This window comes from Passer domesticus, chromosome Z (assembly GCF_036417665.1).
Source record: "Passer domesticus isolate bPasDom1 chromosome Z, bPasDom1.hap1, whole genome shotgun sequence".
In the NCBI taxonomy this organism is placed as follows: domain Eukaryota; kingdom Metazoa; phylum Chordata; class Aves; order Passeriformes; family Passeridae; genus Passer; species Passer domesticus.
In genome coordinates this window covers 18,396,782-18,410,963 of record NC_087512.1, presented here as the reverse complement: position 1 = coordinate 18,410,963, position 14,182 = coordinate 18,396,782, and the positions used below count along the sequence as shown (strand labels likewise).

The following is a 14,182-nucleotide window of genomic DNA, read 5'->3' as shown; positions in this document are numbered from 1 at the left end:
AGATGAAAGGTAGATGGGTGGCTGGGGAACATTTTTTCGGATTGTCTCAGACAGATGTCTGTTAGAGTGCCAGGCTCTTGGTTTCTGTTGCCCCTTGAATCCTTCTGTAAGCAACCATAAATATTTGCACAGGCCCTGCCTTCATCTCGGTCAGAAGAGAAATAATCCAGCAGGATAGGGGCTCACGTCTGAGGCACTGTACTGCATCACAAATGTATGGAGAAGGTTGAAGACTTTAAAGGTGTTGGAAAACTGAAATGTAAAATATACAAAATATGAAGCAGCAAGCAAACTTTATTTCAGTTTTGGTGCTTCTTTTAATAATTTTATTTTCCATGTACATTTTTTTGCAACGGGCAGTTTCACAGTTCAGTAGTCTTCCTTGAGAAGATATTGCAAAGCTGGTATGTTCAGTTATATATATGAAACCCTGCTATGGATGTCTCTGGGTCCCATGTCTTTCTTGACAGGGTAATTATGTGTTAATAGAATATAAAATCTCTGTGTTACTGGTAGATGGGGGAAAAAAACTGTGTAAATATGAGTAATTTATTAATAAACCTTCTTTCTAACTATTTACCTGCTGGTGAAATTTTTAATTAGCTGTTGAAAAGGAATCATAAACCCTTTATGCAAATTGATGGTCCCTTCTGCAAAGTACTGAGTGCCTCACTGTGTCAGTAACTTCAGTGTTCTTGAGGCCACTGCAGGAGCCAGTCCAGAACTAGAAGACAAATTGCAAACCAAAGTTAAAGACTAGCAAAATCACCTGATGGTTTAGCTTCTAGCAACGTTTCCCAGGAATGTAGAAAGGCTGTATACCCATGGAGTTGAACAGCTTTTTCAGAGGTCTTCTCTTTTCTTCATGATAATCTGCCTGATTAATGATGTTACCTCTGGTTTGATACTTTCTATTGGCTCTTCAGGTCTCCAGAACTTCACGACTTTACCCTCAGGGTTAACAAGATACTTCCAGAAATTCCATCGAGGCTCTTTCTTTGAAGAATCTGTAAGGATGAAATCAGATAATTTTAGCGACTTACACCTTGAATTGTCTGCAGGCCCCACTCTGATTCTCTGACTATTTATGCTGAAGTAATCCCACCATACTCTTTGCTAGTAGTCTGGGCATGGATTTACTGATTGCTGGTAATTGTTGATGCTATCTGAAAAATTAGAAGTCAGTGATGCTTCCCCCCTTCCTGTGAAACTGTTAAAAGAGTTCCTACTTTTGCTATGCTATACTTCATAGGGAAGAGGACACAAGGGCTGCATATTTATTCAGGGAATCCCTAGTTTTATGTCCGTTTTGGGAAGTTGTACTGGTAAATTACAGCTTAATTGTAGCTGTAATTGAAGTTGTAAGGCTTAATTAGGCTGCTTTCAAAAAAGGCTCCAGTAGATTTTGACTGGAGAACAAGTGTTTGGTTGGGAATGGGGCTGAACCCTAAACAGGTTTTCTTAAGCAATGGATTGAAGTTTGGCACCACACTTGTGCTGCAAGCGGACTAATTTTCCACTAGATGATTGGACAGTGCTGTTGCCATCCTGTTGCTAGTAGTCACAGGCACAAAAGAGTGGCAATAGCATGATGTTCAGCCTTCTGATTGTCAAAACAGCAACATGAGTAAAACAGGTACTTTAATTGAAAATGCACAGGAATTTAATGTGAAACACAGGAATACAGGAAGAGAAAAACTTTATTTCAGAATATTGAAGTACCAAAGGATCTTTCTCCTTCCTGTAGGTGAACAGCATGTCAAATAATAAAATTTGAGTAGAACTTTTTTTCTTTATAGGTATCAATGTTTAACACTGATGGCACTGATATTTAGAATCTGTATCCATCACACAGAGCGGGTTCATTGTGCTCTAGTCTTTTCTATAAAGAACTGAGAAAACCCTCAATAATTCCACATCTGGCAGCTCAGGGCAATAAAGTTACCTGAGGTTTTTACTAGCATGCCTAAGAGGAGGTAGGAGCAAACACAGTTACAATGACAATGGTGGCCACTTAAATGATTCCTCAATAAAAGCAATTTTCAAGTACACAGGAAGTGTCTTGGGGGATATAGCATATAAGAGTACTGGGAAAGATTTTGTTTAGGTATTGAAACAGTTCTCTGACAAGAGGCACTAAGAGTGAAATCGACTCTGAAGGCAAGGAGATGGAATAAAGGTTTAGGCTCTCTGCTACTTTATTTTCTGGGTAAAATGGTGTGTTAGAAATGGGTTATGTTTAAGCTATTTTTTTTTTTCATATATCAATATGGTTCAAAACCTGGTCAAAGCTCCAGAAAAATCAGAGAGGCTTTTCAAGTTACCTTTGAGTCTATGAGAACTTTGGCCAAATGAAAGGAGAGAGAATTTAATTTTGTTTGTGAGAATATGACGTTCTAAGTCTGTAAATGTTCACTGTATTCATGCAGGATTTTGCAGGCTAGGTCCTGAAGTTCACATGACAAATTAATACAAATCAGTAGTTATATATAACTAGTATATGTAAATCTGCTTTACAATACAGTTTACATAAAGGTAGACATAGGACCTAGCTAAAAATCTCATCTGCATGTGTTTATATAAAACCTCCTGGTAATTTTACGACTCCCATAGCTACATTTTTGTCCATAAGAAGTCTTTTTAAAAACAAAAATAATGTACTTTGGAATAGGATTTTTTAGGTGGGAGTTTCTAGTGCTAGCATTTCTAGCAAAATGGATGTTTCTAGCTGGGCTGGTCAGACCAGACAGGTTCTATGAGCAGTGAGGAGAAACTGATGTTTTCAGGACACAATTCTTTAGCCCATATTTTTGATTTCCAAATTGAAATGAGAGTAATTGTACATTAAGTGCCTGTTTCTCTCCATAGTTTATGAAGACTTCAATATTTCCTGACAAAATCATGCAGCCTGGATTCAATGAGAGTACCATGATTACAGGCAGCTTGATACATAAAAGAAAACAGTTACCTATTAGAAATTTAAAGGCGGGATCTGCTTCTGATCCTAGGATCTTGATTTTGTGGAAAACAGGGAATGTTACTCCATAGTTTCCTTTGGCAAAAGATTCTATTTCCTGGCTTGAGCCAGGCTCTGATTCTCCGAACTGGTTGCAGGGAAACGCCAGCACAGTGAAGTGGGAGGGACCAAACTCTCTGTGCAGCTCTTGCAGGGCGATGTAATTTTTGTCTGTGTATTGGCAGTAACTGGCCACGTTTACAACCAAAGTTGCCTTCAGAAAAATAAAGTTAAAATAACTTTAGTTATTGGTTATTAGTTATTTAGTTATTAGCTATTATTTAGTCTAGTAAGGAAAAAGCCTGTAGATTTTGCAGAGATCACAATTAAATCTTAAAATGACATTTCTCATAATCATGACGGTTCCTGTTGGAAGACTAAACATAATGTGTCTGATCATCATTTCAGCAAACAAATAAAGATGAAAGCAGCTGGAGATATTTACAATCTGTTGTAAAAACATAGTAAATGCATAAACTTAATCTTACAGCTTTGTTTATATATAAGCATTTAAAAAAGCAGATATTTAGGACATGCACTAAAATCATATTTACTAGATAAACTTCCAAAATCCAAACCCGACATTCTTAACTAAGATTAAAATCCACCAATTTGCCTGTTAGGCTGTATTTGACCTGTGCTAAATAATACAATTTATTTTCTTGATTTGCTAGATCTAATACTTGATTCTTGGATCAGGCCTAGATAAAATAAATTTTCTCCAGCTTTCTGTATGAAGAACAGGAATTCAGCACAAAACTCTGCCAAAAACTCCCACAACCAAGAGTTTTATTTACCTAGAAACGTATACATTTTTTGTCAGTATGGATTCAATACAGAAAAAGTGAAATAATAACTTACTTTCCCTCTGTACTTCTCCAAAGAAATAATCCTTCCTCGTGAATCCTTGACTTCAAAAGAATAAAAATCTTTGATTTTAGGTTTAAAAAACCTGAGTTGCAGCAGGCAGAGAATGGTGGTGCACAAAACCATTGACAGGAAGACAACAAAGATCCTGGCTTTGTGCACTGAGTATTTCAGAGGATAACTAGTTGTGAAAGGCTCCATTTTTGAAATCTTTGTGGAGGAGCCTGGGCAGGCCTGGAATGTGAAGGAGGAGCTGAAACATGAGACTCTCAGCTCATACCGGAAAGAACAAGCTGCTCGTTTTTGTCCCTGTTGCAAAAGAGCTGTAACATATCACAGTGCCTGCTGGGCTTCTGAGCACTTACGTAAAGTATCGGGATCTTTTGGGGCGGAAAAGGGATGGAAGGGGGGAGAAGAAATGAATGAAAAGGGTGTAACTATCACCTAAGGAGGTTCGGAGTGAGTGACCGCTGTGGGATGCTCCAGTGTGTGTCTGCGCTGCCCTGAGAGCTGCTGGGACAAGGCTGAGCTTGTGGTGCAGCTCCAGCACATCCCCTGGGCCCCCAGATGTATCTGGTGGAGTTGCTCTGCAGGAGGCAGCTGTGTTATCAGGCAGATTGGAGAAGCATTTCGGGGGACAGCTGTTCAGGTAGAAAAAAGGCAGGATGGCTGAAACCACCCTGTTTACAAACCCAGCCCTGCATCTCATCAGCTGCTGAGGGATCACAGACAGCTGTGTAAAACTCTTTTCAGCACATGGAGCAGAGAAAAACTCCTTGGCTGTCATAAAGGAAGATAATATAATGTGGATTGTTTTTTATATCGAGAGTGGGGATGATAATGGAAAATGGGTTGCTTTCTTAATTGTTACTGGCTACCTGGCAACGAGCTGTAGCGAGATGGTAAGATTGAAGGTCTGCATGAGAGAAGAGTTAGCTGAAAGTCTCAGGTCTAAGCCAAGCTCCAGTGGTGTTTTGCTGCTTGTGAATTTCTGCTTACTCTCTTTCCCACCCAGTGCAAACCACCATGGAAGAGTCATTTCTGTCTCAGCTGGTTTTCTTTGTCACCCTGATTTTTTGCTGCACTTAGATGATGCGTTTGAAAGGATGGAAATAGAAGGGGCTTTTCTGGATGTAAAACCTGAAATCTGTTTGTTTCTTCCTTTTTGGTGACTTCAGTATTACTACCAGTATAATTGATTTGTACAATATCATAGTGGTATGTTCAACTATTTCTATAATCTCTAAATTGCTAAAATCCACATTAATTTTGTTTAACAAGATTATAGGAACAGCTTCACACTGTTCTACAAGACAGAGAGATGCTGAGGAAACACTGTGAAATTTCAGTATTTGTATATGAGGACATGTTAGGCTTTGTCTCTGCCTGGCAGTGAGGCCTGTGAGCATGGTGTTTTGATGGTGTGGAAGAAAACACAGGCTTCTGTGCTGAAATGAACAAAGCTGTACTCACAAGTAACACAGGTGACTAATGCTGACCTTAAAGGCAAGAACAAATGTGTTGGGTTACAGAAAATCCACATAACATCCTGATGTCTAAGATACATCTCAAGTGTTTCCAATTTGTATCTTATATTATTTCAGAACAAAATAAAATAAACAAACAAAACTTAATATATTATAATGCTGGTGTACCTAATAATTACCCAGAAGCCTGTTATATGAACTGTGTCTCCTTTTGTAACTCTAAACTAAAACCTTGCTCAAAATCTATCTCAAAACCAAAATATGTTGTTTAATATTGTCTGGGCTCTTGCATTTTAAGTTGTGATAGGTTTTTCAGGTTTTATGGTTTTCTGACCATAAAATTGCCCTATGAGTGAATTTGAAAAAATGCAAATAAAAAGACCAATTTAATCTTTACTTAGTATCCCTTAATAGATTAAAAATACAAGAGAGATAACGTTAAAAATAATGACATGAGTAAGCTGAAGTGGTGGTGAGAAGGTTCAGAAATCAGAAGACATCTAAGTCCTTTTTCATGGGTGGAGATCAGAGAACCTGCTTGGTTCCAGGCAGAAAACCAGTCCCTCTCTTGGAAACCCCCAGACCCCTAAACCTGTGTTGCTGTGTGGCTGAAGGTGCCTTGGGTCGCCAAAAGCTGGTGCATGCGTGACACAATTGCAGGTTTTTTTGTTGTTGTTTGTTTGTTTTCTTCCCTGACACAGGCTTTCTGTGCCAGCGTTGATCAGCTGCACATATCCGAACAGAAACCTTTGCTTTGCACTATTTTCCCAGTCTGCTCACTCTTTCTTGGCGGCTGTCGCTCTTAGGCAAGGCCACGGCAGAATTAAAAACAACGCGAGCTAAGGCCAGGCTGACATTGAGCCTTGGCTAACCCGGGATTTTGGCGTCCTGCCGCCGTGCTGGGTGTCCCGGAGGAAGGCTTGGTGCGGTGGGCGCTCGATGGCAGCGGCATGGCCCGCGGGGCCAGGACAGCGAGCACAGAAACATCCCGGGTGGAGGGAGGATGGCCTCCGCAGGGATTGCTGGAAGAGCCTGCAGCGGGGAATCTGTGCGAGGTGAGCGCCGGTGTTTCCCGTGTCCCGCTGTCTGCGCAGGCTGCCCAGCCACAGCAAGCTCCGGGACAGCATCCTCTCATTTTTTAAATTTACACCGAAGTACTGGAGCAAGTCCAGAGGAGCATAGCAAAGCTGGTGATGGGTCTGCCTGTGAGGAGCAGCTGAGGGAGCTGGGGGTGTTTATCCTGGAGAAAAGGAGGCTCAGGAGTGACCTTGTCACTCTCTACAGCTGCCTGGAAGGAGGCTGTGGCCAGGTGGCGTTGGTCTCTTCAGCCAGGCAATCAGTGACAGGACAAGAGCAAAACCTCCAAGCCATTAGGTTTAGGTTGGCCATCAGAAGGACCTGCTTCACAGAAAGGGTGATTAGACATTGGAATGGGCTGCCCAGGGAAGTGGTGGAGGCACTGGCCCTGGCGATGTTTAAAGAAAGACTGAGCATGGCTCTTAGTGCCATAGTCTGATGAAATGGTGATGTTGGGTTATATTCTGAACTTGATGACCTCAGAGATCTTTTCCAGCCTAATTGATTCTGTGATTTTCTCACAGGAGCATGCTGTTGTCATGAAAGGAAAGCTGTACCCAGGGTTCCCTTTCCCAGTGTGCAGACAGCTTAGGGCAGCAGGCTGTGCAGACAGCTGACACTGAGTAGGGTGAAAGGAAAGAGGAAAAAACTGGTTTTATCCCTAGCCAAGGAGTGTTTTTGGCAGACTAGCCTTATTTTCTTGTGATGTGGGACACACAGGAATGGTTTTAAGTTCCATGGGACTGCAAGAGGCCACAGGGTCTTTACCAGCACGTTCACATCTGGAAAAGTTATCAATACTGCCAGAAGGGCAGGAGAGCTCAAACAGGCCTCTCCTTTTCTTCCTTCTGCTTCTCCTTTACCTAACTATTGTGCAGCTCCTGCAGACCCAGTCACAAGTGCAGAGCAGTCCAGAGGCCTGGATTTGGTGTGGATTTGCTCTCATGGGAGGAGGAGCTTGCCTTGCGTGGTTGTTTCTTCTCAAATGCCTAAGGCTTCATTAATTGACAAAGGAACACCACCCAGGGGACACCCACACTCTGGGTGTGGGTGAGATCGACTGGGCCTTTCAGAGTGCAAATCAAACTTCCAGCACTCTGGAGGAGAGACGATTCTAGGGGAGGCTGTTTCCCTCCGTCAGCAACAGAGGGAGCTGAGGGAACGCCGAATGAGCTTTGAGAGTGCTGGCTCCGGCTTCCAGCAGTGCTGGGGGAAAGTGGGGAGGGGTTGGCATGCTGCGTGTCCACAAAGGGCTTCCTGGAAGATGTAGGGAACTTCACACGGTTGACTTTCTTGGTTAAGAATTGAAATATTTAGAAAACGAACAAAAGATGCTCCTAAGTGCTCTGCATATGTTCCTATGTTATGGTCAGAAAGTCTAATTCTCTTTTCTACTAAGGAGAATAACAGAGCTTTTCACTAATGCATGCTCAGGTCTAGGAAACTCTGTCTCTAAAACAGTCTGAAGTCTTTCTGTCTCCTAGAACAGAAAGTTCTGCATGCTGCCTCTACAAGCACTGGTGAAAGCCTGTGTGGTCCTGGGAAATCAGAGGTTAATTTTCTAACAAGCAGGATTTTCTGCAACTAGTCAATAAACCTAAGCCCAAACATGAGCTGCAGTAGTAAACAGGCACTCTTTACAAAGGGAATGATCAATCTGATTTTGTTTGACATCTCTTTTAGGATAAGATGAATAGTGCTGTAGAAATATCTCTTTTTCTCACTGGCAGAAGGAAAGTAAGGTGACTGCTCCAAATGTCAGTATGTGAGCTGCCCAACTTAGTGTGCAGATCTGCTTTCTGAGTACTGCTTTTACACAATCAGTGATCTTCTAAAAAGTGCTTGACATATATTCCAATGCACATTTTTAAAAGGAATTTTTTCCATTCAAACTGTTTTTACAGTAACAGCTCAGATGCCTAAGAAATTCCCTATCATGAAAACTTCTCTACCTAGCAGTCATGCTGCAACAGGTTTGGAAGGAAGGAATAACAGGAGAGCTGAAACAGAGAAGTAATAGGTGAGTTATTCCATATTCAAAGGCACAGACAGGGTATTTGCTTTTCCAATGTGTTTTTTTACTTATCTTTGGCCTGGAATCAGTTATGAGGATACTACCTTATTGACATGGATAACAATAACATGAGAAGGTCCATTTAGGAAATGTCTGCTGGAAAAAAAGTTAGGAGTAACTTTTTTGTCATTTATTTGATTCAGCTTTTCTTCTTTTTCCCTAGGCTATTATCCTGTAAGCTAAAATCAAAACTAAACCAATGAAGCCCCCAAGATGAGTTTGTTACCCCTGAGAGTAAGCATATATTGAAAGAAATATGCATGAAGAACATGAATGACTCAGTTTTCCACTTGCTTTAACAAGCACTGTGTGTGAAGAAGATAATTGCTTCAGTTCTTCAGGATGTAGCTGTTGATTATGACACACAGACAGAAGGAGGCGCTATGAAAAAATTACCAAAAAGTTACCAAAAAGTACTTTTCTCAGAATATTGTTGTGAAAATAGGTGGTCAGATTTTGATCAAGGTTGAAAGAACACAAGCAATCTGCTTAACATGTGAAACAAAGACTTCAGAACACTTCCTGTTTAAGTGTTATTTTCTATTGCTGTACATTTTATCAGTTTATTCTTTGTAGTGAACTCTGGCACACAATTTTTTTCCCCTTTTTTAGGCAGTATCCATGCCTTTTCAGACCATAAATCTATGCTTCAGCTACGCACCTTCATTAGTGAAGTTTCTCTTCTGTACAAAATTGACTTCTTGTGTGAAACATTGGTACTTATGTTAGAAAATCTATTACCACAATATGACACTCAAAACCTCTTCTCTACTTTACTGCTATCTCCTTGTGACTGTTCAAATATTAAGATGGAACTTTTTAGTCAGTGGTTACAATTTCTCCTGTTCTTTTCTTCCTTGGATTGCACCAGTTCCAAAGTTGATATGAAGAGGTTAATAGCTTCTTTCACAAAATTACTCTTTTGACCATAACTATTGAGTGAACTTGCTTCAGAAAAGCATACCTACTATCCTTTTTTATAGCATTTTATAATCTTAATTCATATAATTGAGAAATTTCTTTGAGGGTATTAAACTGAAATTCTAAGAAAAGGAGGTGGTATCAGCATTGATGGACTAATTAGGGTTGTTGTCTGATGCTTTGTAATAGTGGTAATCTTGAACATCTCTGGATGTTGGTTAGAGACCATGCTTTTATATCATTCTGGGAAACCTGATTCTTGGGACAACCACATAATTTTCTTAATAAACAAACTAGTCTTGAAATCCTTCCTTTCAACAAAAACCAGTGTTTTCTTTCCTCTCTCTTCCATCCATCAACTGATTGGAAAGTCAGTAAGTTTTAGAACTCTTAAATAAACAACTCAATTGTTTTAATAGTCTTATGTCAATCTAGCCAACAGAGAAATTGAATGTAACTGCTCTTTTTTGATAAGATGATAAAGTCTTTCCATGAAGTAATGTACAGAAAACATTTTTCTCTTATAATGAAACATGTTTTAGAAGCTGAGTACATGTTGTTTTGTTCAAATAGAGTGATAGAATTATTTGGGTTGGATGGGACATTATTTAAATCTAGTCCAAACCACCTGTAATGATGAGGGACATTTTCAACTTGATCAAGATGCTGAGAGCCATGTCCAGCTGGGCCTTGGATGTTTTTAGGGATGGGGCATCCACCACCTCTTCAGGCAACATGTTGCACTACTTCACCACCCTCACCGTAAAAATCTCTTCCTTATACCTAGTGTCAATCTCCCCTCCTTTAATTTAAAACCATTACCTCTTGCCCCATCACAACATGCCCTGCTAAAAGGTCTGTACTTCTCTTTATCATCCCCCTGTAAGTATTGAAAGGCTACAATAAGGACTCCCCAGGGTCCCTCCTTCAGGCTGAGCAACCACATTTGTCTCAGCCTGTCCTCAGAGAGGAGTGCTCCAGCCCTCTGATCACTTTTGTGGGTCTGCTCTGAACCCACTCCAGCAGGTCTTTCCTGTGTTGACAGCCTCAGAGCTGGACACAGCATTCCAGGTGGGATCTCACCAGAGTGGAACACAGAAGCAGAATCACCTCCCTTAATTTGCTGGCCACACAGTTTTTGTGCAGCCCAGGATACAATTGGTTTTCTGGGCTGTAACTGCCCATTTCCAGCTCATGTCCAGCTTTTAATCCACCCATGCCCCCAGATCCTTCTGGGCAGGGCTGCTCTCAATCTGTTAATCTCCCAACCTGTGTTGATACTGGAGGTTGCCCTAAGCCATGAGCAGCACCTTGAACTTGGCTTTACTGAGCCTCATGAGGTTCATGCGGATTCTATGAAAACCTAGATTTATACTGTAACATGCATGTAGAAATTTGAGGTGGAGCAAATATATTCAGAGTTCTAGATCCAGCACTACAGCCACTTCCTAAATTGTAATATGGGCATCTTTGTAATACATTATGTGTGACCAAAAAGTGAGTTCTTCCTAAAACCATTTGAAAGTCAGTCTTGGCTAAACCCATATGAAAATCTACTTATCTTCTCAAATACAGTAATAAATGACTATTTACTTTGTGCAGCCTGTTAGTATAAAGGAATGGGATCTGTTGAGAATAGTCTGTTGAAAATAGAATCTTCTCACATACCAGTGAGTGTGTGTGGTCTCTCTGTGGGACAGAATATTACTCCCTTGCATACACAATCAATTTTCCACAGAGATGTCTGCACTGATTTTAGAGGGACACATATCCAAGCAATGTGATTAGCTTTCTGCCAAGTTGTCAGTATAAATCTTACAGAAAATGCCTCTGAAAGCTGAAGGCCTGCTGTAGAACAGCTGGAATATATACAGGAGAAACACTTGTATTTTCCAGTTATGTTTTTCTAAGACCTTTACTGTCATGATTGCAACAGGGTTTTGAAGAAGAGTAACACGGACTGTGCATGGAAGGGTAGATTTCACAGACATTGGACAGAAAGAGTTCACTAATCTTGAGTGGGTAATAAAAATATCCACTGCATTTTCACTTTGCTAGATATAAATAATTACAGAACAAACAGAAAATTGGCATCAGAGCATTTATCTCAGTGATCATTGTGAAGAAATGCATATTATTAGGAATTGATGATGATATACCTGTCTTGCATGAGCTGATCTGAGTCTTTGAATCTCAGTTAAAGACCTAATGATTCAGATCTCTCTTTATTCTTGCTGTATCTCCTCTTTCTTTCATATCCAAGGAAATGCTAATGTAATTTTCAAGATAATATTCCCCAGAATATAGAATATATTGTAGCTGTTTTCCACTTTATGTTGTAGCACTGGTTTAGGGAATGGGATCATAGAGTGGAGTGTCTGTGAGCCTGGTTTGAGGGAGGGCTCTGACATCCAGGGGGTGTCATGCTGTAATCAATGGCCCTGCAGTGTGTGCACCACAGAACTGCTCCTCCCTCGCAGACAGATTTATTGACAGCATCCAGGAAACATCGCTGCAAGCTCATAGCACTAGTCCAAATGCCAATTCAGAAAAGGATAAGAGGTCACTAAGGTTTTACAGGTGACCCAGGCAGTAACTCCAGATGTACAGGTTTGGACCTTCTACTGCTAAGGCGGCCGTATTGAAACAGCTTTGTTAAAGTGTGTGTGATCATTAGCAATGAAATCGTGTTTTATGGAAGGAAAAATACCTCAAGTCTCTCAGGTTAGAGCAATATGATTTTTGAACACAAAAAAAATTTTATATTCTGTATTTGGTATTCACTTCCCATCTCAGAGACAGGCTGTTTTGAGGCTTTTATGTAATGACTATTGAGACCTTTGATGGGATTGGTGTTATCCACGGTATTTAAATATGTTTTTCAACTGACTTCTTAACTCAGTCATATTTTCACTTCAGCTTAGCTTCCGATGGTCCCCGAGGTTGGACATAGCATTGCAGAAAGTGTTGATGTGAAAATCTTGGAAAATACTAGTTGTATCTGGAAAGGTATGTTCCAATTTTCAGGCACACCAAGCAATAAGATGCTACAGTCTACATCTACACTGGAAAAGCAAGTGCATCTACCTCTCCCAGTAAGAGTTAGAGAATAATACAAAGAGGCTGAGAGCTACCTGCCCACAGCTATTTCTAGGGTTCTCACAACCTCTGAACACATAGTATTTCAGGTTTTTCAGTGTGGTTAACTCCTAGCATTTTACCTTTCTCTGCTTTGGTCCCCATCTGATACACTGGTGGTCCTAAAACATTAATTTCCTGTCAGCTGTTCTGTTTCAGAACACTACAAGCAGCATAGGGCTGTGCTGTGGAAGGGGCAGGGGATGTATGTTATATGGACAGTTGAGTACATGAGATCAGGGCATGCAGAGATAGTGGAGTTTTGCTGCTCTTGCCTGTAGGGAAAGGTCAAACTTTCCCTAGCACTGTTGCTGGTTTCATCTGTGGGGGAGTTGATTAATTTACTATATAAAATATCCTATGAATGACTGGGCATTAGGGATTGTGAATGATCAAGTGATTTGAAAACAGGGGGAACCTGAACAGAAATTATACAGGCATTCCCATACTTATTTGAGTGTGATAGAGTTCATTAAATATCTGACTAATATTTGGTATTTTCTGTCTTGGACAGATTATTTGTTTTTGTGCTCTGGCTATTTCTCTTCATGAATCTGGATTTCATCTCATGTAGAAGAAATTGGGGTTTATGTGATAGATATTTATTTTCTTTCACAGCTTTCCTCAGTGCAAATAAGCCTCATTTCAGAGCAACAGTATAGGGATAAATCCCAGTGTTTTTTTCCCTTGATGAAAATTGAATGTAGGCTTTAAGAATACAAAGTTTGATGCCACCCACCTACTTGTTAATTGAGTAGTTTGATGGGACAGTACTACTTATCGCTTGAAATTGAAAGGGTAACCAGTATGAGTTGGGTTAGGTGAATTACTCACAAGAACAGAAAATCCTGAAGTGAGTTAGAGACGATTTAATCTGTTACTGCCTCATTGGGTATTAACAGCTACCATCATTAAAGAAGAAAATTATATACAGAGTTTCAGAAATGTTACTATTCATTGACTATTACAATTAAGTGCCCTAAATTTCTTGAATTATTTTACTTGGTGGGATTCAGAAAGACTTTGAAAATTTTTCAAAAGTAGTAAAATATCTAGATATTAGAAATACATTTTTTTTCTGTAGAAGTTTTGTTTCATTAATGTTTGACCATTTTAGGGTTAGAATGCAGTGTTACAAATCCCATTGTGCAGATCTGAGGTAATTCCTGCAAACGTTCTTAATTAATTCCACAAAATTTTAGACACAGAAGAAAATTGCTGTAATCTGCTTGCTCATCTTTAGAAAGAAGGAATACTACAGCTGACAGGAGAAATATTTTCTGCCTGTCCAATTGAATTTTTGAACAGGGGATAAGGTTAAGGATAGAGTATGGAAGGGTTTTATAAGTTTTCCACAACTGTCATCAAAATTTTATGCAGAATGTGTATGTGTATATTTATAGAGTACATATACTTTATCAGTGTTGAACCAGAGAGGTTAGTTGTAGAGATAAATATCATAATCTGCCCTTGAGACTTTTAAAACTCATTGTAATTACTACTCTCTGGGGAATAATTTGAAAAAGGAAATTAAAACACAGAGAAGATTGCAAAAATGTGGGTCTTTGGCATTTTGCTTTATACACTACAGCAATATAATTT

General features: G+C 39.9%; 2 protein-coding genes across 3 annotated transcripts in view; one reads left to right on the top strand and one right to left on the bottom strand.

The window, feature by feature from the left end:
* Window positions 1-274: 274 nt before the first annotated feature.
* Window positions 275-4,235, bottom strand: GPX8 (glutathione peroxidase 8 (putative)). Of its 2 annotated transcripts, none has more exons than XM_064403843.1 (4): window positions 3,878-4,235; window positions 2,969-3,230; window positions 823-1,007; window positions 275-724 (listed from the first exon to the last, which is right to left on the bottom strand). In XM_064403843.1, exons 1-3 carry the CDS (start codon window positions 4,082-4,084, stop codon window positions 844-846), a joined length of 633 nt encoding a protein of 210 aa, XP_064259913.1. In that variant the 5' UTR covers window positions 4,085-4,235; the 3' UTR covers window positions 275-724; window positions 823-843. The 2 variants fall into 2 exon arrangements, with proteins under 2 accessions (XP_064259913.1, XP_064259912.1); XM_064403842.1 differs by having other exon boundaries at window positions 895-1,007.
* Window positions 4,236-4,379: 144 nt separating this feature from the next.
* CDC20B (cell division cycle 20B) overlaps window positions 4,380-14,182 on the top strand; it is a 40,220-nt gene continuing 30,417 nt past the window's right edge. The window contains 5 exon segments of the mRNA XM_064404254.1: window positions 4,380-4,532; window positions 8,352-8,460; window positions 8,685-8,695; window positions 9,134-9,237; window positions 12,367-12,451. Coding sequence (XP_064260324.1) covers window positions 4,451-4,532; window positions 8,352-8,460; window positions 8,685-8,695; window positions 9,134-9,237; window positions 12,367-12,451 — 391 coding nt within the window. The 5' untranslated portion in view covers window positions 4,380-4,450.